The sequence below is a fragment of the Dryas octopetala genome, chromosome 2 (assembly GCF_963921425.1).
Source record: "Dryas octopetala chromosome 2, drDryOcto1.1, whole genome shotgun sequence".
Taxonomy (NCBI): Eukaryota; Viridiplantae; Streptophyta; class Magnoliopsida; order Rosales; family Rosaceae; genus Dryas; species Dryas octopetala.
The window spans coordinates 28,201,412-28,228,208 of NC_141367.1; the positions used below are offsets into that span (position 1 = coordinate 28,201,412).

General features: G+C 36.0%; 4 protein-coding genes across 6 annotated transcripts; all 4 read right to left on the reverse strand.

The window, feature by feature from the left end:
* Window positions 1-1,139: 1,139 nt before the first annotated feature.
* EXPA1 (expansin A1) lies at window positions 1,140-2,780 on the reverse strand. Its single transcript, XM_086231707.1, has 4 exons — window positions 2,762-2,780; window positions 2,539-2,672; window positions 2,119-2,431; window positions 1,140-1,991 (listed from the first exon to the last, which is right to left on the reverse strand). Coding segments are annotated over exons 1-4 (756 nt in total). The 5' UTR covers window positions 2,764-2,780; the 3' UTR covers window positions 1,140-1,684.
* Window positions 2,781-13,704: 10,924 nt separating this feature from the next.
* On the reverse strand, window positions 13,705-16,226 carry LOC147295152 (RING/U-box superfamily protein). The gene is made up of 4 exons (XM_086231241.1): window positions 16,214-16,226; window positions 15,738-16,130; window positions 14,961-15,001; window positions 13,705-14,878 (listed from the first exon to the last, which is right to left on the reverse strand). Exons 1-4 carry the CDS (start codon window positions 16,224-16,226, stop codon window positions 13,997-13,999), a joined length of 1,329 nt encoding a protein of 442 aa, XP_086087367.1. The 3' UTR covers window positions 13,705-13,996.
* Window positions 16,227-17,434: 1,208 nt separating this feature from the next.
* On the reverse strand, window positions 17,435-20,761 carry LOC147295153 (uncharacterized). Of its 2 annotated transcripts, XR_015120510.1 has the most exons (7): window positions 20,390-20,761; window positions 20,197-20,292; window positions 19,894-20,112; window positions 19,211-19,307; window positions 18,888-19,033; window positions 18,720-18,782; window positions 18,533-18,610 (listed from the first exon to the last, which is right to left on the reverse strand). XR_015120510.1 is itself a non-coding variant. In XM_086232948.1 (6 exons), exons 1-6 carry the CDS (start codon window positions 20,627-20,629, stop codon window positions 18,417-18,419), a joined length of 909 nt encoding a protein of 302 aa, XP_086089074.1. In that variant the 5' UTR covers window positions 20,630-20,761; the 3' UTR covers window positions 17,435-18,416. The 2 variants fall into 2 exon arrangements, 1 of the variants encoding a protein (XP_086089074.1); XM_086232948.1 differs by lacking the exon at window positions 18,888-19,033 and having other exon boundaries at window positions 17,435-18,610.
* A 171-nt stretch (window positions 20,762-20,932) lies between these two features.
* LOC147295154 (uncharacterized) lies at window positions 20,933-23,562 on the reverse strand. Of its 2 annotated transcripts, none has more exons than XM_086232950.1 (7): window positions 23,333-23,562; window positions 22,458-22,629; window positions 22,088-22,150; window positions 21,922-21,969; window positions 21,780-21,830; window positions 21,288-21,351; window positions 20,933-21,188 (listed from the first exon to the last, which is right to left on the reverse strand). In XM_086232950.1, exons 2-7 carry the CDS (start codon window positions 22,602-22,604, stop codon window positions 21,100-21,102), a joined length of 462 nt encoding a protein of 153 aa, XP_086089076.1. In that variant the 5' UTR covers window positions 22,605-22,629; window positions 23,333-23,562; the 3' UTR covers window positions 20,933-21,099. The 2 variants fall into 2 exon arrangements, with proteins under 2 accessions (XP_086089076.1, XP_086089075.1); XM_086232949.1 differs by having other exon boundaries at window positions 20,933-21,191; window positions 23,333-23,561.
* Window positions 23,563-26,797: the final 3,235 nt, after the last annotated feature.

The following is a 26,797-nucleotide window of genomic DNA, read 5'->3' on the forward strand; positions in this document are numbered from 1 at the left end:
CTTATAGCCTTGTGAACCACCACAAAAGAGGGTTAGATATCATGTTTTCTGCATAGATTAAAAAAAAAAAAAAAGATTCTCTGGTAATTCTTTTGTTGTCAAGTACTGGTATGAATCTGGAGGCAATCTATGTTGAAAGAGACGTGCAAAGCTAAGGGACAATCGAAGAGACATTGAAAAATGTTTGAAATGAAATGTCTTTGCAGGTTTCTGAATCCAACTCATATAACGTTGTACGACCCCACCAATTATTCAGTCCCACCGTTCAAAAAATTTCTGTTCACAGATTTATTTATAAGTTTATAATATTGCTTTGTGAAACTAGATTTACAGTGATTATTTGTCTTGTAAATTAGGTCATTAAAAGTTGTATGCCAGTCGCTATTTTGTTCATGCTTTAGGTTTTGCAAAGGTCAGAAGATTTTGTCTTGTCTTGGCCCTCTAAGACTGGGCTTTAGATTCATTATTGGCTTTCAACACACAGCCCATGTTGTGGGTGTAGGTTATGGATTTTGAGGGTAATGGTTTTTGTCAAACATCTGACATTGTATCTTCTCAAACTTTCAATCTGACACTATACATTCAATCCATTTAATCAACAATTTAAATTAACTTAGCATAACATGTAAGATTGTTAAGTAAGAGAATATTTCCCTAATTCACATTCTATGCCTTCCTTACTTATAAAAACTTTTTTGCCTAAATCTTCGAGGATTTTTTTCTATTTTTAAATTTATTATGAAAGCTGAAACTATAAAGGAAAATCCTTAAGTTTTGTGATACATGGCTTGAATTGAAAGTCAAGGAATATCAAGCCAAATATAAAATTCAATTCCATAAAATATAATTTCTCGACTAGAGGCCCTTTACCATTATATTCTTATAATCGATCCTTAATTTGATTAATGAATTTTCATTCATTCTAAAGGAGTTGATTAACTAAAACCTCTTCATGTATGTTAAAAGTAAAAGTAGGCTAGAGACATATGCAATGTCTTAGTCCTTTTTCCCTTCTCGTCCCTAGCAATATAAGTGATCTCCATTACTGGTCGTCATATCTTCTTTTTTTTTTTTGGTTTGAGGATAAGCAGAAGTACATGAATCATTTGTAAAGAGAAGTTAAAATGAGAAACAAGAAATAATAAACTAGTACTCCATTTACTAGTGGAAAATGGAACTTTACACTTATCTTCAATGAAGTTCAAATACAACCAAGGACTTACTGATCAGCATCTGCTGCTTACATTGGCCTTACAAAACAAGCACAAATTGCATCGGAATATTCCCGAAGAAAATGAAAAAGGCTATATAATTCAAATACTAATGGCGGGTGGTCAGGTCAAAGACCACCTCTGCCAACTTCTGCTTTACCACAGAAGTAAAAAAGCAAAGCAAAAGACCCATGAAGGAGTTTAGGCCCTTTAGGGTACAATGATATAAATTTAAAATTAAAATGATGGAGAGCCATTTTAAAATAAGCCCTCCTCATTTTGACTGACCCGAGGCCCAGAATGACTGAGTGACCCCATTAACTATAGTATACTAACTAATATCCTAGTATACTAAGAGTCATACTGATCTTGATACTTAGTATATATGTAGCATATATATATAATTATCCTAGGAAATGACTAAATAAGTAAATATAGAGGAAACTTGAGAAAGGAGACTAGGGTAGGGTCCCCTAGCGGAATTGGGCACCACTGTAGGTCTGCCCAAAGGACCAGTGAGCTGGGGCAACATTGTAGGAGACCACAGTACGGCCATCACTGGTTGTGACCTTGAAGGAGAGGCTTTGGCCATTGAGGTAGGAGTTGCTTTGCCAGTTCTGGCCCCAGTTTCTGGACATTGACTGCCAGCCAGTTCTGGACCCTTTGATTGAAACAGAATGCACATCACCAGCACCACCAACGTTTGTGATGAGGACCAGGTTGAAGTAGGAGTGGCCATTGACAGTGAACCTGATGCCTCCTCTTCTTCTGCAGGGTACCCTACAAAACAAACAAAACCCCAAAAAATTAATTAGACCCAGAAACAAAAATCAAAACTTTCAATCCAATCTTCCATTAAATTAGTCATATTTCACAGAAAGGTTGGAACTTGGAGTATAAAATTTACCTTCTGTAAGCTACAGGCACAACACCAGCTTTGTATTGGGCAATGTGTTGGAAGACAGGCTGAGAAAGGTCAAAGTGGTGCTGAGGAGGGTTGCACCAGCCCCCTGCATTGTTTGGGAGGGCATTGTTTGGTGGGCAGAAATTGGTGGCTGTGACCACAATGGAGCCAGGCAGGCACCATTTAGGGTCATTCACACACCTAATCTCATAGCAAGACCCACACCCCAACCCATTGTTGAACAGGGCAGTGCTCAGAGCTGCAGTGTTTGTCCCATACCCTTGACTGTAGAGATTTCCATACCCACAAGCACCACCTACAAGATTTCAAATCAGAAAAATGTTAGAACTTAAAACGCAGAGATCAGAGAGTGTACTTAAAAATAAAAAGGTTCTTTTTTTTTTTTTTTGGCTTGCTACATACCCATTGTTCCAGAAGCATCACCACCTCCATAGAAAGTGGCACGAGCGTTAACCCACCCACCACCACCATAAGCATGTGCACAGGACACCATTGCAAGAAGACCCACCAAGAAAAACCCAGAAGAAGCCATTTTCCTGCACACAAAAAAGTGAAGCGTTCAGCATTTTCTGAAACCTTCTCTTCTACTATTAAGAAGGGAATGTGAGAAGGCCAAGATAATTACATTAGGATGAAATGATGAGTGAGCCTTGAAGGAATGAACAGGGGAGAGAAAATGTGAGGCAGATGAGTGAGGAATGTGGGAGGGGGTTGGGGGTATTATATAGAATTTTGGGAGGAGGGCTAGTAGGAGACTGTTTAGCCACCATATGGCCACTACTGAGTACTGACATACACTTTTTTTTTTTTTTTTGGGTTATTTAAGATGTTGGGGACCATAAACTGTTGGACAATAACTGGTTTTACAATAGTTTTTTTTTGGGCCATGACTGGTTTTACAATAGTTAAAACAAGTCCTTTTGAGGTTGAAGGGCAGTTTTGAAGGAGAAACCGTGTGGTTTTGTTGGTTGTCCCGGTGGGAACTGGGAAAGCCCCAAAGCGTAGTGAGAGTGTGAGACAGAGTGGTTTTTGGGCTCTGATGGTGAAGGGTGATAGTTCCATACCCACATGGCCACATGCAAGCATCGCCCATTTGCCGCAAATACCCTTTTCTCTCTTTTGTTGTTTTCTATGCACGCCTCTCTCTGCTTTTACTTTTCTTTTAAATTTATTTATTGTTATTTATTCATATTTTAAAATATATTTTCCCACAGGTCACCTCAACAACCATTTTCAAAGGATATAAAGATTTTTGGTGAACCCGGTCTTTCTTGCTCGGGCCAAATTAAATTTCACTCACCTAACAGGAATTTTAGGGTATAAAGATATAATAATTATAAATAAAGTTTCATGCATAAGTAACGCATAACTTAATGTGCATAAAAAATTTGCACGGTTGACTTTAGTTCGCAAAACATTTATGATACACATTCATATGCACATTTTAAAGATTTTGTACATAAGCTTTTAGAGTTTGCATAAGTAGTGAATGATTAAGATGATGGCATAAAATTAAGTTAGGTATAGGATTGGATCCTCTAATGTAATTGTACGTGTTCTTATTAATCTATTTTATTATGAAATATAAATATTTTCAAGAGCATTTTTTAGTGTTCATAATTTTAGATTATAACATTTAAACTATAAATTGTGAATTTAGATCATTAATTAAGTTTTTCTGAATTAATTATTGATTAAGTTGATCATTTACGAGATGTGTATTATTTGATTTTACGGCGGGTACTATGCAGCCGCTTATTATGAATTTAGGACTTGGGGCAGAAAGGGAGAATTGAATGCCCAAATCTTTTCTTTTTTGGTAGGAGAAATAAATGGGCGTTTCTTTTTTGACTCTAGAATGAAAGAAGTTGATCTTCTTCATTAAATGCCACGTCTGCATGGTTGCAAAGCACATTGACCAGGAGCTGCTGGTGGTACTGCACCACTTACATTCCACTATGATCGACGGCCTACATTCAACTGACCAGGTTTTGCTTCTACACATGACCCTATCAAAGCATAACAGAGAAACGAAGATCGAGAAAGCAAAAGGTCCCAAGAACCCAACTGTAGCAGCACATGGGTGATGACATTTTGAGCACCTTAGCAGCACATGGACGATGACCTTCAATCTTATTAAATCCCACTATTTCTTTTTTCTTTCTCAAAGTCACATCTAATATTTTGCTGGGTAAGAAAAAGAAAATTGAAGGAAACTACACGTGGGTAGTTTAGGTGTAGATGTACTTATAAAACAAACACAAAGTGACAAATGACAAAGCCTCTGTGAGCCTTCTAACTTTGATTTTTATGATGATTATGATATCAATGGTGGTTGTTAATCACATGAGACATACGCAAAATCCTGATTAATTTATTGCTAAGATAAGATTTGCATGGAAAACGATAACCTCGATTGTAACTTGATTGGCTTGATATTAATATAACCGCGATTCTCGGCATTAGTGTTTTCAATCATCTTAATTGATGGCCAAGTTATATTAGAAGAAAATTAGACCAAGTAGTCAAGTGTGTATTTTAGTAGTAGTAGCAGTCTGCAATGTTCATCGACTTGCAAAGCTTTTAGTTTAATTTACACTCTATACCTTCTCTTGTACGGCTTGGTTTTACAGAAAAGCTTTTAATTTTGTGTGTGTACGTTTATAAAACAATGAAAATTTCACAATTTGGCACAAGTTTAATAATACCCAGATGGGGTTTAACTAGGCAAGTTTCCAAGTGGTTGGAATGCCTTATTAATTAGCATGTTTATTTATTCTTTAACATTTTTAATTTATCGGTAACGAAAAAAATTTATGACACGTTCCTTTGTTTTATTCTTTTCAAGTGGTACGGCTTGGTTTTCCAAAAAAATTTTGGTTTTGTGTGTGAACGTTTATAAAACAATGAAAATTTCACAATTTGGCACAAGTTTAATAATATACCCATATGGGGTTTAATTGGCAAGTTTCCAAGTGGTTGGAAACTTGGAATGACTTATTAATTAGCATTCTTATTTATTCTTTAACATTTCAAATTTATCGATAACGAAGAAAATTTGTGACACGTTGCATTGTTGCGTACAAGATGAGAGTAAATATGTAATACATTCAATCACTTATAAACCACTCATACTATGTATATATTACTACATAAGAACTATTTATTTGTTTTGGGTAACTTCAAATTGAGTAATAAGCCTATCAAATGTGAACAATAGCAAGCTGCTAAGGGGAAAATCAGAGTATGGGAGTGAAAAATACAAGGCCATGTTTGTCTTCTTGTGGTAAAAATGGCATCCTTGACAAGTTATTTAACATTTTAATTAGGTGCTAAGGTTTTGAAGATGTGTGCCGGCCATTTGTCTGCTGAAAGTGACTTATGGAGTCCTTTAACGGCGGTAGTGTGCAGCTGCACATGCAATTGTTTGGCTCCATTGTCCTTTGTTCAAAACCCATTTGGCTTCTATGAGATTTCCTTTCTGAATTTTTGTTTTCTCAGAGATTTTTCCAACACCACCATTAATACCCAGATGAAAGAAACACAAAGAACAGACAATGCATTCAAAATCGAATCTCATGCCCATACAGATGATAAAATTACAGAACTGCCATCCCCCTTACATCCATGTGATGGCTTATTTTCTGATTTGCTCAGAAGGGCCTTCTTCGTATCTTAACTTTTCTTCTGAGACAAGTAAAGATGTATTTTATTTGAAAGTCGAAAGTTTAACGGCAAATAACCAACTTGTAGTTGGGATATGTCCAAATTGAACAGTCCAACTTGCTTTTTCAAACTATGCCCATTTTGTAAGATTCCATCTTGACCGTTTATCACCCTAAACTATTTTCTGACAGCATATCGAATGCTGACGCCGTACTAGATTCTGCCACCTTTTGTGTTCTCTCACACCTTTCACGAGAGAGTCTTCCGTGGGGCATGCCCCAGTGCGGCAGCTCTCACATGAGGTGGGATCACATGATTGTGGATCTCACCTCATGTGAGAGCTGCCGCACTGGGCATGCCCCATACAAGATTAATGCCACCTTTCACTGTTTCTAAAGGGATTCACTGCCCTGTGACCCTGTCCAAGTTCAGGGTTTGATACTCTGCATCGTCTGCAACCTGCAACCACAAGTCAAATATGTAGAAATGTCACATTCATTTTTTAATAACAAGACTTTGGTAATTAAGCATTTAAGCTAATTGTTTATCAATGGCGGGCCGCATAATTTACTATGATTTGTAACTTGTAAGTGATTCTATTTAACGCTTAAATCAACCGACAATAAAATTAATGAAACACCCGTGAGGCTGAGTGTTTCCCCACTCATCATCTATGATATTAATCTGTCGTCTCACCTCACCTCGTGTGCTGTGTTGTTAAAAGTGGTCATCATATGATTAATCTTATTTTGCAATGACTATTAGCCAAAGATGAAATAAAAATAATGATACCCCAACATGTGGACCAGCAATCCATTACAAAAATCTTTGCCCCATTAGGCAATAGGACCCCTTCAAGTTGACCTGTTGCCCTCTTGCCACTAAATTCTAAAACTCTATATGAAATCAAACAAAAAGAAAAAAAGGTATAAAATTGAAAATAAAGAATCAATGGTGGATGAGAAGGAAAATTGATCAGTTGGGTGAGTGTCCCCAATGCACTTACAAAATGAATTTTCAGAGAGAAATAAAGTCACAGCGCGGTGCTCCAGAAGGCAGAAGAAGCTAAGCCCGTGATCAAAGGAGTTGTTGCCTTGTAAAGGGGGTGAAATGTAAAGCTATATCTTTGTAGTAGATTTGGCTTTTGCAGCTTTGCTTGCTTTTGTTGTCTGTTACTCGGTTTCTCTGTTTCTCTTTTCAAGTTTAAACTGTCTTACGTGGCCAACCCACCCAACTACCTCTACTATTCTTTCTCTTGCACTGTAATTGAAAAATCAAATCAACTACATGCTCAAAAAGTACTTCTAAGTTTCTAACTACCCATTGGATTTGGTGAAGTGCTTTCAAGTTTATTCTTAGGTTCGTTATAGAAGCATTAATGATGTCTACATCTACAAGATCAACCATAAAGGCTCGTTATAGTTCATCAATATTGGTTTTAGTACAAGTGATAACTAGGCTTAAGGTTTTTTTTAAAAATAATTTTTAAATAAAGATCGAAAGTGTTTTAAAATTTGTAAAAAAATATTTTTAATTCAGAATAATTTATAAAAAAATTCTTTTAATTCATAATAAAGTCATTTTAATTTATAATAAAGTTCTTCCCCAATTTGAATCGTATTTCTCCTTTTAGAGTGTAGAGTGAGATTTGTAGAGACTGCATGTTAGGTTTTAACTTCGAGATTTTTGGTGGAATCCAAAATTTTGGAATTAAAACCTAGCATAAAGCCGTAAAAAAAATAAAATAAAATAACTTAATTAAAAACTCTAAATCACTATCGGTCTTACTCTAATAAAAACTCATAAAATAAACTAGACTCTAAGTCTCCCTTAATTTAATTATATATTCTTACACACAAAAATATTATGAATTCATCACTTTTTTACACATAACCTATTTTTAGATAGTCAAATTATAGGCCCTTAGTCTATATTTGAGGAATATTGTAAAGGCAAAATAAAATCAAGAAATGTAGCCGACACGGATTATGCTGAAGATTTTCTTAGATTCTATTGTTACTTCCTTTAATGATGGATCACTTGATTTTTTTTTTTTACGTTTGAATAGACCCTATAAAGCCATAAAGGTATGCAAAAGTTTGCATTGGATCTTGCTTTGAATTTTAAATTGCTTCTACAAAAAGGTTTGGAGTCAATCGATTACACACTAATTGCACTTTGGTCCATGCATGTCCCATGGGTAATGGGTTAAATATAAATCATGCATTTTGATTGGCTTTTTTTTTTTTTTTTTTTAATTTACATGCCAAATTAAGGACAGTGCAATAGGGTTTGGATCCTCTAATTTTCTTCTGTCTTTCTATCACAATGGTCCAGTTCGTGCCTTGGATACATCATAAATAAGTTGACCCGTGAAGAACAAATTACTTTACCTCGTATATTTCTCCTTCTTTTTCATTTTTCTTATTTTTTGGTATTTTCTTGAAATATTAAAAATATATTTTTTTGGACAACAAAAAAAAAAAAGAGTGTCCAGCCACCACCTTTCACGCAATCTCTAAATCTCTTTATTGAAAGTTTGGGTTCAATTGGAAATCTTTGGTTTAATAGCATTTAAAACTATCATTTTCGAGTCGATTCGTTTTGCATAAGCAGGGCCAAAATCGATGTGATTGCTAACTACATATTAGTCTCAATTTTCAGTGTCAGAATTTCTTCAGCCTCTTTTGGATCACAGATATACAGAGCCAATTTTGAATTCATCTGTTAGGGCTTCTAGTTGTGAGTCTTGTGACCCTTGTTTGATATCATAAAAAGCCTTATCTAAGCTAGGCCAAGGATTCCATGACAAAGCCATGAAATTGCATTTATTTTTTGAGAGAGACCCTATTTGAGGCAACCCGACAAATACAGTACCTAAATTAATAGGGTGTTTAAACCTTTTCTTTCCTATCGTATTGACAACCAAACAGGCCCTATAATTGTGGTTGCTCCCTTGTTCAGTTGCCTAAAATCAATAAATCTCTTGCGGGTTTGAAACAAAATCAAGAAATCTCTTGCATACTTTTTTTTAAAATTATTTTTATACTATTTTTTCTCTATTAATACATAACCGATTAATAATTATTATTTTATAATTTAAGCAACGTGCCCACTACCAATTCTGGTCAAGCACCAATATATTATTATAAGATGAAAGTAAGACTCAATAAACTCATTAGTGTGCGAACTTTTATATCAATGGCCTTAATACTATAAGTAGTGGATTACCCAACTTATATAATTTATATTGAGATTAGTTCTATGCACACCTTGCACCAAACCACATAATTCTAATTTTTTTTTTAACTTAAAAAGTGGATAGAAAATGTGGAATTAATTAATATAAGGAATATTCTTAGTAGATTTTTATTTTCTTGGTGTGAGTATATATCATTTTAGGTATAAAACTTTCACCCATTACAAGAAGAGCATAGAAGGCGTCATCACATGTATGTATGTAAAAAGACGTTTACAATCGCACGTAAATACATGTGCTTGTTCTTATAGGACCCTTGCACATGCAAAGTATGGTTAGGGTCCTTTATACTTTGTATATTTATAGGACTTTAACTTGTATGCTTCCAAGTTTCAGTTAATTTCATTTTTTATCCATTAATTCTTCGATCGTTCTTCTTTTTCTGGTTGATGAGTACTTCAGTTTCTATAAGACTATAACTAGTTGGCTTATAAGTCTTATAATTAATTCTTTGAGTTCAAGTTGGCATGATCAACCATGTTTTTAGGTCATTTGTTTTACTAAATAAAAAATCCAATAAGAGAAAATATTTATAACAATGCTATAGTTGATGGTTCAAGTTGGTATTATATTATTAATTCACCCATTACCATTAAATATCAATTGCATTGCAAGTTTATTGTTTCGAAGTTTGAACTTCAGATTTTCAAAACGTTTGGAACAAATTATGTGTCTAGCCAGGCTTGGTGAAGGCAACATATCCACATGCAATTTGTAGCACATCCAATTGACTAGAATTTTTTTGTCAAGAAAAGAAAAAGGTTAGAATTCTTGAACTCTAATTGGTCAATGCTTCTACATGGGTGACGTATGTCCCCGGAGATATACGTGGACAATATTGGCCCATATCATAATAACTTGGGTTGGTTTTAGACTTTTAGTTACGGTATTCCATAACCATGTGGTTCCCTATCACCACCATGGTGACTAGCTAGCATAGCAAAATGGTCCTGCACTTGGAAAGAGTGACTTACTGGCTTATCTAAGAAATAAAAGTAGGCACACCGATACCAGGAAATTTTTCTGTATGTGATGGTCATACACGTGGTTATCTCACAGTCTATATATATATATATATATGTGAGATGTATTTTTATTGATGAGACTTATATTTATATTTGCAAGCTTGAGGCATGAAAGGTCTCATTTGAAAGGAAATTTCTTGTGCCAAAACAAAGTTATTTTGTATGAAATTGTAAAAAAGATAAAATGAGGTGAAGACAAGGAATAAAAGTTGAAATTGGGTATTAATTTGTCAAAAAAAAAGGAGGATTACTAGCTATAGATTAGGTTGCTCAAATTATCAAGATTATGAACACTGAATTTGAGACCTCGAGAAAAGAATTTGAAATAAAATGCATGAGCCTGACATGGGTGTGACTGTCGTGGACTCGTGGGGTACTTTTCTAGAGAGAGAAAACCCTATTAACTGCCAATTGAATCCAGCTATTGTTGATTTATGGTCAGCCACTAGTACTAGTTTTATGTGAGATAAAAGCAAACTGAAAACCTTAAAAATATAGTCAGCTTCTACACATGCATGCTTGAGTGACAAGGTGATGACTGATGAGGGTATGAAGCACTAAACAAATTAAAGCAAATCCACTTCTCTTTTTTTTTTTTTTCGCCACGAAACCCACTTCTATTTGAACACCCTAATTTGCACTTTTCATGTTCAAAGGCTCTGGCTCTCATCATTATATGAATATTAATACAGCCCCACGCCATAAGGGCAATTGGTAAGAGAATAAGTTAGGTAAGTAATTGCTTGGGCAACTGTTTATTACTTGTTAGGGAACACTCCCACATGTAGGAACCCAACATGTACTTACACCACTAAGCTTTTGATAGGGACTTCCTCAAACGTACTCAACACAGAGATAGATAAAGCTCATGTATGGACCCCCATGATCACATGGTCCTCACATTAAACCTTACTTTAGGATCATGGACTCCTACGTATATTTGCATCACATATACACTTAAAAAGGGCAAAACCCAAGGGGTTTGGCTAAACAATCAAAATATTTTTTTTAATCTTTCATTCCATCTTATTTTCTATCACTTGAGTTAAGGTCAATAAGTAACTTAAAATTCGTATTAAACAAAGTGCACTACAAATAGGCAAAATACAACCAAACTAAGGGCCTGTTTGGTATTCTATTCAAAAACTATTTTTTGTTTTCAAAAAGTAAAAAAACAAGTTTTAGTCAAGAAAACGTGTTTGATAGACCATTTTTAAAAACAGTTTTTAGAAAAAAAATTCAAAAACATGCCTCTTTTTAAAAATGATAAAACATCATTTTTCTCATATTTTTTTTTTACACTTTCTTTTTTCTTAGACGTCATCATTTTTTAAATTTAAAAATTGTTTTCAAATTTCATACCAAACACGTTTTCAAATTTTAAAAATTAATTTTGAAAACTCACGTTTAAAAAAAAAAAATCTTAATTTTTGAAAAAAAAAAATTGAGTAGGATACCAAACTGGCCCTAAGCTTTTTCCTTTTTTTTTTTTTATGGATATATGACCATTTTTTTTTAGCCTTTGGTTCCATTTGGTTTTGAGCGCCAACTTAACTTGATTCCCAATTCAACCAGCACTCCTCTAAAGTGTACAGTGTACACACATTTTGTCCTTCTCACGCACATGGCCATAAATCATAATTAAAGAAAACAACCACTTAAAAAGTCGTTCAAAAAGAAAGAAAAAAAGTCACACATCGTAGGATCGATGGATGCATGCATGGGGAATTGAAGCTTTGTCAAAATAACATTCTATCAGCCACTAAGCTAAATCAGTCGAATTGGGACATCACATTTACTAATGTCGGCTGCAAAATGATAAGGTTATGGATAACCTCAGTAAGTTGTAACATCACCCATTGATGCTGCCACAAATTAAGAGAGCTAGATGTGGGAGACCATGTACAAAACAAGGGCACTGAAGAAGACCGGGTTCCCTTTTTAAAAAGGCAAAAGCCAATGGGAATTGTATTTTCTATGACAAGTTCAAAATCTTAGCCTCACTTTTATCACTTTCTTTGGGAAAAAGAAAAAAAAAGGAATGAGAAAAAAGAACAAAAAAAAAAAAAACAATCTGACCCTAATCCTATAGACCCTAGCTAGCTAGTGATTGCGCTATAAGGGGGTGTCAGAATCGCAATACTATTCAATCGTGTAGGAGAATAGAGTAGCGTTTATCTGATTGTGGCAAATTGATACACAAGGAAAAGGACTTGGAGAACATGGCCAGTGGGTGGAAGGAAGCAACCTTTGTCATGATCCATTTGGGCCCAATTGTAGAAATCATGTTGCATATATGCACAATGTACATGCAATTGTCTGGTGTAATGCCGACGAAGCACATGATTGTGGGGAAGGGGAGGATGGTGAGTACTACTGCTCACTTGCTCAGGATGGTCCCCTTCCTGTAGCAGAGCCCTAGGGCCCATATTATAGAAAATATTCCACTATCCCCCTTGTTGGCCCATCATGTAAATTTTCAATGGATAGGGAAATGGGTCCATGGGTAATTAATTAATTTTCTCTGCTTTCATGTGGTGGGGGAGCCGTGGAGGGGAACCGAGCTCACACAACTCACATGTTAGTACACAGGACAAACTAGTCCAGAAAATGGTTTAGGTTATGATAATTACTTGTCCGCTGATGTAAACCCTTCATTACAAGTTTGAAATATAATGGTAGTGAGAAATATATTAATAAGAAAATAGGGGTGTGACAGTAGAAAAGATGAATTTCAGAGTGAAACTAATTAACCATGTAGAGGATCCCATGTGGGTGAGACCAGCTAATTTGTCTGCATTGATGACTTGATGTATAAGAGCAAAGCAGATTAAATGGCTTCTGAAGCAAGTGCTTTCAACTTTCTATGTGAAGTAGTGCCACTACCCCACTCTCACCTTCAATCACAGAGTAAGTAACTTCTTCAACCCCAGTCCTGAAAGGTTGAGTAGTACTAGTGTACTAATTTCAACCAGTACATGAAGATATTTTCATCCTTTTTTTTATCTTCTCCTTTTGTTTTACCAGCCATATGTTGATCCCCCCCAAAAAGGCCATCAAATATCTCCAATCCAATAATTCAATAGTCTCCACAAATCCCAGTTAAAAGTTGGTCCATAAAGAGATTGAGCTACATGGGCACAAACCAACCTCCTATATGTTGGTTGATAAAAACCAAGTTGATCCCAGCCCAAAACAAATAAGCCAATGAAACCAATGTTTCTTAGGGTACGTTTCAAATAAAATCAGGGGTTACATAGTCAAGTCAATTAATAAAAAAATTATACAATAACTTAGTTTGAAAATGATTGTCAATGAATGGATTGCCTAAGCCTATTGGAATTACAAATACTGTCCTGCCCATTTATAACGGTGTCTTTTTCTTTTTGTTGATTAATGGATGACCATCTTCTGACCAAGAAAACTACAGTAATTCCGTTCAATTTTAGCAAACTTGAAGCTCATATGTAGTCGTACAATTTGTAGTATTACTTTTACTATAGGAGATAGTGTACATTTTCATTTTGGTGGGCAATCAACCAGTAGTTCAGATTTGCTTCTTCAATAAATAAGCATTCCACGAATCTAATTCATATTTATCAAGAACATTATATGATCTTAGAGACGACAAAATAAGATTTCTTTCACGTTCTTTTTAAATAAATTCATTCACAATCAAAATACAGAGGCACAATTAAAATGTAAACATGCAGTTGTCTTCTTCCAACTAGGGTTTCAACCCACAATTTGCGCAAGATCAAATCTATACAAGGTGACCAGGTTATACAATCACTGTTAATAAATAATCTACTCAACTAAACTGAGACTGACAACCAATTAGCAGACTTCAAGAAGACAGAAATAGCATATTCAGAAAAATTTCAGACTTCCAATCAGCAACATATTTTCTTCAGCTCTTAATAATCGGCCCTGCTGTCATCTTTGACTTTGAGCATCCAACTGCTCCCTGATCAACTGATTTTCCACTCAAATGCTGTGAAGAGTGAGAGCCAATTTTTCTCAACTTACCTGGAAATTCTTTGCTCAAATTACCTTTCAAAGAAAGATTTTTCTTTATGCGACTCCTGTTAAGCAACAGCATACTATTGCGTGGGGGAGCATGCAGAGCCCCTTCAACACAATCTCCCACCTGTGCACATCCCCAAGGCCTGGATGGCCCATCATCACAAATTGGTCTGAGCCTTGGGAAACCAGTCCGCACTCTTGAGAAACCTTGCTGCTCGGGGAGATTTTCCTCCTCGAATCTGGCACAAAGGGGGCAGGGAGGGTCACTTTTACGTGTCTTAGGTGTTGTTTGATCCAAACACTCTGCATGGAAAACATGACAACAAGAAAGAACCCCGGTGACTGGCATATCTCCACTTCTCACTATCCGCCGACAACTCCAAGGTGATCTCTGTGAAAGAAACCTTTCACACAAGCCACATCTAAAATGATCAGACATATTACATGGTCGACCAGAAATTTCTGCCTCAAATGACTCAGAAACATCTGCAAAATCAATGCTGCTGCTGGCACTGCTCCAGCGGTGGGCATCTCTTTGAGGACTGGCAGCATCAAATTCTGGAAACCCGGAAACTGTGAGGTCAGAAGCCTCTCTGGGGGGTGTTTGTGCAGGAAAGGACACGGGATGAATAGGTTTGGACATGAAAGGACGGCAACTTGAGAAGGTATGATGAGAAGTTAGGCATGCCTTGGCCATGGATTCAGACTCACTGCTGTCTGAACGGGACGAGGTGGATCCCCCAGTATCTTGAATTTCTGAGGTTCCCTGCAAAGATACCATCAAAGGAAATGCTGTAATGATTTTCTTTAATTTGATAATCTAAGATAGCTAAGTTTTAGCTCGATACCTCCATGGTAGGTCTAAAGGATGACTGCCCCAAAGCTGGACCTAGCAAGTAAGAGGAAATGAGTTTGGTTAATGCAAATGAGTTACAACATGAACATCATCAACAAAGATGACAAACAGGAGATTATTAAATTTCTTCACAAAGTAGAAATTTTTAATCCTTCATTTTATAAGGCTGAAGGGATCTGATTGTTGATCAATCAAAGTAAATGTTTAAGCATGATATGTAAGAATAAACAGCAATGGCAAGAATTCAATCAAGTATTGAGAATCCATAATAATACAAGAACTCAATCAAGAATAATAATAAACAGCAAAGGCAAGAACTCAATCAAGAATAATACAACTCAATGCTGTATTGAGAATCTCAAAGTATGAAATATCATTTGCACTCATGACAGTCTCCAATGTGGAACCTGAGAATCTCAAGGGCACAACAAAGGTCACATCAAACTTTGCTAACTCATCCACATGATCTCTAATCCAATGAAAAGTTCCAGATCAGTTTTAATAAGCTCCTAAACATTCTCTTTCTGTATTACAGCTCTGTTTAATCCAACTAAATGAATCCTTAAAATATTATCCAAGAAATAATTTAATCTTTAAAGTTACCCTCATGAGTCATGGCAATTGCACTTGAACACATAATTTTTTCATCTACTCTTTCTGGCACCAGATTGTAATGCCAACAAATAGAAATTCACCTCAAAAGCAATATAATTTCTCAGGCATCATCATGTATGTTTCTGAAATAGAGATGCATTATCAATTGTATTACCTCTCCTTTTTGCAGTTTCATAATCATCTATACTGATTTCCTGTATTGCTGGAGGTGTCCACTGAGGGCCTTGAGAAAGGTCAGATGAACTACTTAAGAACACCCCGGCGCCATCAGATGCAGAGTAGTGATGATTATAGAGATGGTTGCCTCTCACCCATCCCCTACTTCCTTTACTGTTTGATGAAGTAGAAGAACCATATGGTTGAATACCATCATGCAGACCATATTGTAGTTCTTCAGTTTGGAACCGGAAATCCCATCTTGATGGGGGTGGTGAAAAGCTCGTATTAGTTCTCCAGCAAGGCTCGTCTGGACCAATGGACCAGTCCCTACTGGCCGTATGAGATTCATGTGGCCTTGCAGCCACACAACACAGCGACCCCGTTTTAGCTATTTTTTATAAGACACAACAAAATCGATTCTGTCTGCTATCAACCTTCCCGAAGCTCACCTCACTAAGTTACATTACTTACATGAAATCAACATTTCTAAAACAAGTTACAACTTACATTCATTTATGCTAAGTTCCACTTCTCAAAAACTCATGGTGCAACATATAATAGTATAATACATCATACAACATCTAACAGTATTAAGCACTGTACTCAGAGTTCAAAGACCCACACTTTAAGAGCAGAGGAACTTCACAAATGAAATAGGCAACTCGCATAAACATGGGATCAAAATTTCTTCATCAAAATTAACGATACACAGTAAGAGTACGCTGCTTACACCTCCATATTTCTTCCAAAAAATAGAAATTCTTCAAAATTCTTCAGTAGTTCTAGACTTCTAGTGGCAACCCTACAAAAAAAAAAAATTAGACAAAAATTTAGACAACGTTAAGTTCAACACACATAAAACACCACAACAGAAATACTCAACAAGAAACTAAACCATCATCTTAACATTGGCAATGTGAAAGACGGTTTACAATAATAGCCTCAGTTGTGGTATTTATCTGCAACTGAGACAAGAACAGTGAAAAGTATAGAATGTACTGTGCCTCGAAAACTATATAATAATTAGGAAGGACCGAGAAATCACATAAATTCCACAAAGCCAGTGATTTTTACAGCCAATATCAAGTGGGTTTTTATAACGACCCAAGTTACACTTAAATTCAAAACTTTCTGAAGGTGCATTTTTCATATTTTTATAAAATATAAGATGAGGCATCCGTAAAATCGATTAGAAATTCAATAAAAATTCACACAAAAAAAAAAGATTAGAAATTTAGAAAGAGAAAAGAAAACACATAAACATAGGTAAGGAACAGAACATGCTCTTGGAAACAGCAATCCAAACAGTACAGTTAGCCAAACAAAGCGCATAAAAAGCAAAATTCGTGAGCTGAAAATCAGTGAAAACCCTAGAAATGAGTCAAAAATTAAAAACAATAATTGGCCCTGAAATGTAAATGGAGAAAGAGAGAACTTACAGCTAGACCATGGCGAAATTACACTAGAAGAAACCCTCAGCTATACTTAGGCGACTGGTTGTCGACTAAGAAATGGAAACCCTAATATATCGGGGAGAAAAAGAGGGAGCATATTTAGGTGCCTTTTTGCATTAAGATCCTCCCTTTGTTGTACAATTTTACATAATCCCATCTCATGCCCTATTTCTTCTACTTTAATTAACTTCTTTCCTTTTTTTTTTTTTTTTTAAATTACCATTAGAAGAAAATTGACTTTTTTTGTGCAATTTAAGTATTAATTTATTTATTTAGTGTTGGCGTGCGGCTTAATTTACATGCTTCATTAGGCATCAGATTTATTTATTTTTTTGTTGTCACTATGTGCATATATCATGATTTCTTCTTTTTTTCTTAACCCTGTTTCTTACTTCTTTTTTCCACTTTTTTTTTTTTTTTTACATTTATTCTTAATTTATTTATAAATTGAACACTCTTTATAAATAGCTAAAAAATACATTTTGTAGGACATCAACACTGGATTCTTTTTCTTGGGTATGGGCGTATGGGTATGTAAAAAAGTACAGGAATCTCCTAGTCCTAGAGAGATTTGTACCTTTTGGAAGTGCTGTATCAGATGACTTGTAGTGTAGCAATGGTGCAATAGAACAATACCATCCACCCCACACACTTTCTTTGAGCTTCGATTATTGAACTTGAAGATTATTCCAAGGACCCCTTTAGTTTGAGTTGATAATCATATATTACATTTCATATGTGTAGCAAACCAGCACTAAACACATCAGGAATTGAAAATTTGGAGCTCAATGTGTCTTCAAGTGGAAGCACCTTGGCATGCATGAGGCCCACAAGCCGAATGATGATGCTACATCTACAGACTACAATGCATTTCTGCAAACGCTAAGTAAACTACAATATGTTCCAATAATAACAATACAATCCAATCCAAGATTCTCCAGTTGAGCCCCATCAGGTTCAGACTATACAAGAATTATTCCTTTTAGGGAACAAGCAGACTACAAATAAGATTGTAAACAAATTTTTGGCACCAGGAGGCATGACACTAACTGACAACTGAAACACAAACACCCATGCTTGCCAAAATTCTCAATTATGGCAGGGTGGAATATTTGACTCAAAGAACATCAAACAATACTCCATAGGTCAACTGGCTCTCGAACCTTCAGTCTCATTAATTGCACCCTTGAAACGAATAGTGGAATCATGACCTTATGTTATTACTTACAAGCTATTCCATACACTTGAGGGTTTATAATTGAGGCACTGGACAAGCTGGTCATGCTAAGCTCAACACCTGAGAACCCAGATTTGGATATACTCCTTCCTGTTTCCCTGGTGAGATAACACCCATCAGCAATGGTTTGTTGCAAAGGATCAAGCACACTCTGTACAAATCTGAGGATTGTCCCATCTGCACCACCATAAAGTTGCAAAGACAACAACCAACATACCAATTACCCATCCACTAAACCACCAAAAGTTTTTGTTTCATTAGAAAATAAAAAATTTCAACTCACTACCTTTTGCAGCTACATGCTCCACAAACAAGTACAGTCCACCTGGTCTCAGCACTCTCTTTATCTCTGAATACAACATCAAAAAGAACTTGTTAAAATAACAACTTCTTACTTCTTAAGGGGCATTTGGTATCCCCTTGATGAATAGTTAATTCCTTTAAATTCACATACAGGTATTTGTTTGAAAGATGATTGAGCATTTTTCCATCATCATTTGTACGAATTGCTCTGTTTTAAGTATGGACAGTTAGTAGACGAGGTAACTTGTTTCTTCTTGTCTGCACTTAAAAAAGGAAGCCAAACTCCCAAACAATCGACTTGGAAGGCAAAAGCATCCACGACCACAAGTAGTAAAAGTTAGACCAGGTATATTGTACACCATATAAAGCTTCTATCTCATGTTATGGTTTTCAGGAAATAAGAGGTTCCTAGATGAGAAATATCTCTGGCTGTATGTTTACAGAAAAGAAATTCGGCCTTGGAAGCTTTATTACCTTTCAGAGTCTTATCAACATCTTTAACAGAACACAATACAAGGGTCCCAACAACTGCATCAACAGAAGCATCATCTAATGGTATAGACTCCCCAACCTGGTTACGAAATATTGCAAAGGGGAACAAAAAACAGAAAACCAAAATTCAAATTACAGGTAAACAAAAGAGCACAAGAAAATTTGCATCTTGAAAGTTTCAAAATAACAACTTTGGAGTTAATTTTCAGACTCCAGATATGAAGATCACAAGCCTAGTGATGTTTTAAGCATTCCATGCAAAGGTTCTTTGCTAATCAATTTCAGTATTGCAAATGAAAGCAATGATAAAGAATGCTTCCTCATTGAACCATATACTCCAAAGCTCTAGTAATTTCTAACAATGGGAATGTAAGAATGAAAAGAACTCGCTAGACACCAAACTACCCTCATTAACGAAACAACAGTAAGGTGGAAGCAAAAGGCAACAAAGCATAACAAAATTATCCTGCATATTATGTTTCGCTATACACCATTAATGCGAAAATCAACCTTCTAGATTTCATTACCACAACGGGCATCAATTTTTAAGGAATTATGCATTGGAGGATAATATGGGGTTTGAAGCAGAGAATGGTATTACCACCATCATAAGTTCATAACCAGTTTGAGTGTTTATGAAATGCCACAAGGGAAGTTTCACATACTGCTTGTATAAACTCAAAATTGGAAAGGGGCAGACCAGCAGCCATGGCGGCGGAGCGGGCATACTTTTCCATCTTTATATTTGGATCCACGCCGAAAACCCGGACACCACTATCAGCAGCATAGTACCTAAGATTAGGACCAGTCCCTATACCAATTTCCAACACCTGCTGAGCCTTTCCCTTCAATTCAGCGAAGAGCTCTGACTTGTAACCTGCAATCTTACCCATGAAATGAAATCGCAGTTAAAAATGCATACTCTAATCCCAAACTCATTTTCAGCTAAATGGGCACTAATCACTAACCTCGTCTTCATAAGATTGCATGCTGGTATTCAACACTGATGCATACAACTCCTCGTACCAGTCTGGTCTTGGAGGGTGAACTTTTTTCAACATGGCCTATGCATTCATATACGTATAAAGACGAACAACGTTAAATCAAATTACAAATACCATTACCACCACGTTTGTGGTAAAGACCAGAAGATGTTCGTACCGTATAATCATCAGAACGCAAATTGGAAGCGCCGGAGGTGGAGGGGCAAATTGGGAATACTAAAGATGTGGCTACCGCCGCTTCAATGAATCGTCTTCTTCCGCACGAACACGAGTCCGGCGCGACTGACCTGGCGGGTGAAGCATCCGAGTTGACTCGGGAGGGACAAGAATCCGAACGCGATGTGATTTTGACACGTGGCGCAATGTTGCACGAGAAGGGAATCGTATAAAGGATCATTTTCTCAGTAGTGTACTGGTTTGTGTGCGTGTGACCGTGTGTCAGTGAGTGTGCGTTCTTTAAAAGGATGGTGCTGTGTTATCAACTTATGTTAATGTCTGTCCTCATGGCCAACGGCAGTATAAACGCTGTCGTTTTATCAATGATAACGTCTACTATAGAAAAAAAAGTTCGTAATAAAAGATTTAAACTTCATCCCAGAAAGAAAAAAAGCACCACTTAGTGGGTCATTGTAGTCAAAACCCTTGCAACCTTTAAAATTATGATCTCTCAACATACTCATTCTCACATGCAATTTAAGTCTAAGAAAATGAATGTCTATCTTCTTTATGCAGTGTATTTATGATTCGTGTTACAACAAGTACAAAAATTTGGCATGTTTTGCTTATTTGTTCTGACACCCTAGGAAAGATCTGATCCTCAGCTTCTAATTTGACAACATACAGGCACCAGGCACTGGCAGTAGCTAGCTACTCATGGCGGCTGTGATCCTCATCAGCAATGTTGTTACTGCTGCTACCATCTACTTGGTCCTCTGAAGTGTTATTATTGCCACCATCTACTGTAAGAAAGAGAGAGTTCAAGTGCTGAACATGGTTTTTGACATGTACAAGTTTATTGGTGAGGCTCCTGGAAATTGGTCATTGATTGCACATACCTTCACCCTCATCTGCAGGAGCATAAGATGAGCGCCTTGAACGCACTTGGTGGTGTGCTGAGGGCTGATGAAAACAATAGAGACAACAAGTAGAGATTAGAACCACCACAAATGTACCAATACAGTACACTTACAGACATCACATATTCAAACTCTTATGTATTCAATTTTATGTTCCAGTAAATTAACTTTTTTCATTTTACAATCAATTATTGCAATAACAAGGTCACTATTTAGCGTACACACTGCTTGCCCTGCTGTCATTTAAAGTGAAATGCTCCTTAACAACCACAGCTTCGCTGTGATGGAGGGCATCAATGCAAGCACACTAACTTGGTATAGCAAAACTGCAAAAGATGACAGGGCCAGGACAGAATTCCTATATATGGTTATAGTTTCAGTTCTCACACATAGTGATGGCTGATCTTCAGCCCCTAACAACTTCTACCCCAGCTTGAAGTAAGAAAATCAAGATGGTATCATCAAACATACATGCAGTTTTGGGCGGAGTGCTTCAAGTGGCCCCTTCGGCTTTGCTCCTTGCTGTTTGAAGAAATTATAAGGTAAGCAAAGAGATTAGGCATTTAAACTTCAGAGTTATAGCAACTACAGTTTAGGTTATCCAGATGAGTACCTTTCCCAATGCCCAATCAGCAGAATCAAAATAAGCACGTTCATGGTCCTGGGAAAATTTTACTTATTTGTGGGTGACTTTATCATGATAAAGATAGAAGTAGAATAGCAGCTTCCAAGAGAGGGGGTTATAGGGAGGAAAGGGGGAGAATGTAGCAAAATGTTACCTTGGATATCAGTGGAGGCCTCTTTGGTACTATGCCTCCATACTTCTTCTTGATTGTTGCCTCCTGCAGAAGACAAAATTGTAGACAATGATCCTACTGCATAACTTTGTATAATAATTGACCTAATGAAATGTGCTGATGATAATAAGGTTTAAGCCTTGGGGAAATTTTGAAGCACAAAGAGAATTTTAATGAGAGGGAAACGGTTTGCATTAGATGAAAAGTGACCAGAAGTTTCGATACAAATCGTTTCATAAGTTTGGGAAAAAACACATGATAGCATTCTTATAAAACCTTTTCAGCATAAGATATGACAGGGCAACAAGCAGGATATTTCAAAAAGTTTAAAAATTGTAGAGCAGCACCGGACCTCCTGCTGGGTTGAAGGCATGGGATTTTCATGCTTTTCATCTGAAGCTTTTAGGTCTTCCTCAGCATTTTTGTCACCATCCCCTTGATTCTTAGGAGCATTATCAACAAGCTCCTCCTTTACCTCCTCTGTGTATGTACCTGACATATTCTGCTCTGGGCAAAGGTGACAACTGCAAAAATAAACAAATGACTTTAACTCAATAAAAATTTGGCCTAAAAATAACCCTGGAAAGAAATATAACTATGACTACGTTTATAAATGTAAAATGTTTGATACCACAGAAGAAATCACCCTAATTCTGTAGAAATAGAGATGTCATATTTCATCATCTTATTAAAATATTTTTTCTTAAAGCCTCCTTAAAGCTATCCGCTTTTTCTATTTGGTTGGACATCAAAACTGAGCTACATAAGAGGAGGCAGCCCTCCAACAAGGCCTCCCAAATCCCAACCCATTATTGATTAAATTCGTGTGCAAGGACAGTGATACATCTGCCTGACCACTATAATTATAATCTCATTCTTGATATTTAACCTTTATCCCAATAACTAGGAGTCTAGGATTCATCATCTTGAAGCTGAAGATGGTAAAGAAAATGAGAAAAAAAAAAAAGTCAATACATCATACATGCAAGCCTTTGTATCAGTTCCCACTTGACAAAAAATTTTCATTCAGTGAAAGAGCAATTGAAAATAAGCATCACTTGGCCATCATCAAGAATCACAGTGCAGTGTATTATAAACCAAAATAAGCAAGACCCATAAGAAAAATATGAGTGAGTTGATTGTTTGATTGACAAGACAAATTAGAATGAAGAATATGAAGATTGATCGAGTAGGCAAGAAGAAAAGGAAGTGAAGGTAGAGCAATACCTGATCAAAGATCCGAGTGGGAGACCGAAGCGGGAAACCAAAGTGATCCGGTTGCAGAGCAGAGAGGGTATGAGAATTGAGAAGGAAGGCTAGCCTAGAGATTACGCAATAAGGCTGGGTACGGACTTTGGAAGTTAGGAGTAGTCTTGGGCTATAGACTAGAGGCCTTGTAGGCTTTTGCACTTGGACTGGGTTCACACTTTTCAGTTTGATTTCTTTCGGGGATTGTTTTCGAAACAATCGCCTCACCTATATAAAGCCTAACGGATACAATTTTAAGATTCCCAGGAAAAGAAAAACCATTCTTTACCAAAACTTGATTTAAAAGGTAAAAACCTATTTGCAAACATAGTCAATAGTAAAACTCTAATCCTATCCTAAATTCAATCCATTATTCCATTCACCCCACCCACCAATTAATAATACATGAATTTTTCAAATCGACTCTCTTTGGCTATGTTTGATGTACTCTGATTTTTTATCTTTCTTTAGAGAAAAAAAGAGGAAAATGTCCTTCCTTTTTTTTTTTTACTAAAAAGGATTGATGGTAACCGTTCTAGATTTGAATTTGTGGTGGATATAGATGGAGATGAACTGTGAGAGGCAGAGAAAGGTTGGCTGAGGTCAGTAATTATGCTCCATCAACAAGACCCAATTGAGTTGATTAAAAAAACAAGGTATTACTTTTATTATAAATAGCAGCTAGCCCATGTCAGTCACCCCATGACCATTTTCATGATTCTCTAGATCTGTTGTCCCATGATCTATTTCATCATCATTACGCTCATGATCAGCAAAAGATACCAATAAACATGAGGCAAAGATGCAACTATCTTATAGATAATTTAATTTAAAGAATTTCTGTTGAGACTTATTCTATATTATATTTTGTTTTTTTAGTATTTATTTAATAATTATCTATATAAAAAATTAGACAAATCGATAAATTCTAACATTAAACAAGTGCAAAAGATATTCTATTGCAAATCAATGAATTCTAGCAACAAACTAGCATATTATCCAAATTGATTTTGTCAAGTGATAAGTTTTTATTTCCGAGACACGTACGTACTGAAAAAAGCTTGATGAAACTTAAAGTTAGAATGAGGATAAATTATTGGATGTATTTGATACACCGTCACGTAGTGTAACCAATTCAACGTGTAAGGATATTATTGTACGGTATATTTATATCAGTAGGGTATAATATTAATAACATTCATACATATTATGACACGTTAAATTGATTATATCACGTAACGGTATATAAATTACACATGAAGTGTAGAAATTAAAGCACGATAGTAAATTAACCCTCAATTTGTTTCTAAATAAGACCATAGTGAATATCTGTATGGGCTGCATTGCAAAAATTGGTAACCTACTCTAATCTATTCTAACCTTAGGTAATGAAACATATGCTAATTATATATATAGTTTGGATTTTTATTTGTTTTGAGACCGACCGGCCATGCAATCGCCACGACAGTGTCCCATAAAATCTCCTTCTCTGGTCTTTGCAATATTGGTTCAACTCCCATATATATATATATATATAGAGGAGTGCTCTACAGCTAATCAGTTAGCAAGTTAATACGAAGTTAATCATGCTTTTGGGCCCACCACATCACTAATCTCATAATCCGAACAATCAATTATTTAGGTCATACTTCAAAGATCATTATTGCAAAAAATCAACTAAATCGAAAATCATGTAGTCATCTAATTGAGATCAAATAAATAGACAATCAGTATTTTCGATAAAAGTATAAAAATAGTTGTTATTATAATCAAATGGCTAAATGACTTCCGATTTTGAAGATTTTTTACATGAATAATCTTTGAAGCATGACCTAAAAAATAAACGGTTTGGATTTTGAAATTACATTGTGCATTGGGCCCAACAGGGTGGTTAGTTTTGTATTAACTTACTAACTAGTTAGTTTTAGAGCATTCTTGTATATTATATATATAGGTGAACAAGTTCCTATATATGTAACTAATGCAAAGCTAGCAAGCAAAGCACAACAGGCTAGCTAGCTTTAAATTCAAACTCATTTGCTTTTTATTGCAACTAGTGAGCTAAAGGCCAACGTGAGATCTTCCTTTTTCTGATCTCCTCCTTTCAATCACACTCTCACAGTTTCCCTTTCAATTAGACCCAGTTTTTAAAGAAGAGCTAGATTGATGGTTGAAATTGGATGATTATTAGTCGATCGATGGATCTGCAGGTATTTTGATCATCTAAGGTCTTGCATGTCGATATCAGATAATATGTGCTACAACCAAGGATGACTTGCCGGCTGACGCATGACGCTAGTTTGTTGGCATTTATGTTAAAAAAATATTGACGAGCGTTCGGTGACAGGTGTGCATGTTCTTTGGTGCGCCTCTGATTGAATCTGTGTATATATAGATTATCTTATATATAGGTACATAATATTTTAATCAGAGCGTGACTAGCTAGCTAGTGTGTCACCTTTCTGTTGTTATTGAGGATATATTTATTTGTGTGCCTCTTTTATATAAGTTGGTTGCAATTCGTAATAATTTAGTAAGTGTGTTCTAGGCTTCTAGCAGAAATAATATCGGCAAGTTGTCCATGGCTACATGTCTATCTCATATTCACATGTTAGATCTATGATGATAATGATGATGAAGATCATCACATGATATATGCTGAGGGAACAGAGTAGCAGACCAATTAGATTGAATGATGTCATGGCAGTAAGTTCTCAAACAATGTCTTATTCAGATTGGTTTTTACTAAGCAGCAGAGCACACAAACAAATGAACAATGTGTTATTCAGACAAAATCTGCGCACATTTATTTATTTATTTATTTTTCTAATTGTATAGATTTGTAGTCAATCACAGGTGCCTGCATTACTACATGTTCTCAGATTAACGAAGTGTCATCAATCTATCTTACTGAAAGAAGAGCCCAAATGCAGAAACTGTTTGTTTCCAACATTTTTCCCAAATAATTGGGGCCCTGGAGCTAGAAATCAATTGCATGTATATATTTAAGGGAAATTGGGATTTGGGGTTCATCGCCAGTGGGCTTGGGCCTTATGGTAGCCTTCTCCTTGGGCCTTGACATATTTCTTTTCAACTCCGAGGACAACATAATACATGTTTGTACATTGAAGCCTAAATCAACCACCAAACCCACTAAAACAGTGACTACATCCTCCACAACATTTCAGATGACTTCATTTGGCAGTGACTTCACACTCCTGATTGGCCAATTTCCTATTACCATGGCTCGTCACCCCCAACAACCTCAATTGCGTAAGCAGACAATGCATATCAGAATTTATAACTTCACAAATTAAAGAAAATTACTACACAAAATGTGAAGAAAGCCATGTCCCAATTCATAGCATCATCTGCTCATTGTTGGAGTTGGAAGGTGATAAAATATTCAGCAAGTGCGAGCAGGTAGGATTGTCATTGTGAAAA

Coding starts and splice junctions, on each gene's coding strand:
- LOC147295154 (XM_086232949.1), bottom strand. CDS start 22,604: ATGTCAGGTACATACACAGAGGAGGTAAAGGAGGAGCTTGTTGATAAT. Junction 22,151..22,457: donor TGCCTTCAACCCAGCAGGAG/GTCCGGTGCTGC, acceptor TGTCTTCTGCAG/GAGGCAACAATCAAGAAGAA. Junction 21,352..21,779: donor CACTCCGCCCAAAACTGCAT/GTATGTTTGATG, acceptor TGTTTTCATCAG/CCCTCAGCACACCACCAAGT.
- LOC147295152 (XM_086231241.1), bottom strand. Junction 15,002..15,737: donor TGAAACTGCAAAAAGGAGAG/GTAATACAATTG, acceptor CTTACTTGCTAG/GTCCAGCTTTGGGGCAGTCA. Junction 14,879..14,960: donor CCTTTAGACCTACCATGGAG/GTATCGAGCTAA, acceptor GTATCTTTGCAG/GGAACCTCAGAAATTCAAGA.
- EXPA1 (XM_086231707.1), bottom strand. Junction 2,432..2,538: donor TGATGCTTCTGGAACAATGG/GTATGTAGCAAG, acceptor GAAATCTTGTAG/GTGGTGCTTGTGGGTATGGA. Junction 1,992..2,118: donor GTGCCTGTAGCTTACAGAAG/GTAAATTTTATA, acceptor TTTGTTTTGTAG/GGTACCCTGCAGAAGAAGAG.
- LOC147295153 (XM_086232948.1), bottom strand. CDS start 20,629: ATGATCCTTTATACGATTCCCTTCTCGTGCAACATTGCGCCACGTGTC. Junction 19,308..19,893: donor ATTTTGAGTTTATACAAGCA/GTATGTGAAACT, acceptor TTTCGTAACCAG/GTTGGGGAGTCTATACCATT. Junction 18,783..19,210: donor TGTTGATAAGACTCTGAAAG/GTAATAAAGCTT, acceptor TGTTGTATTCAG/AGATAAAGAGAGTGCTGAGA.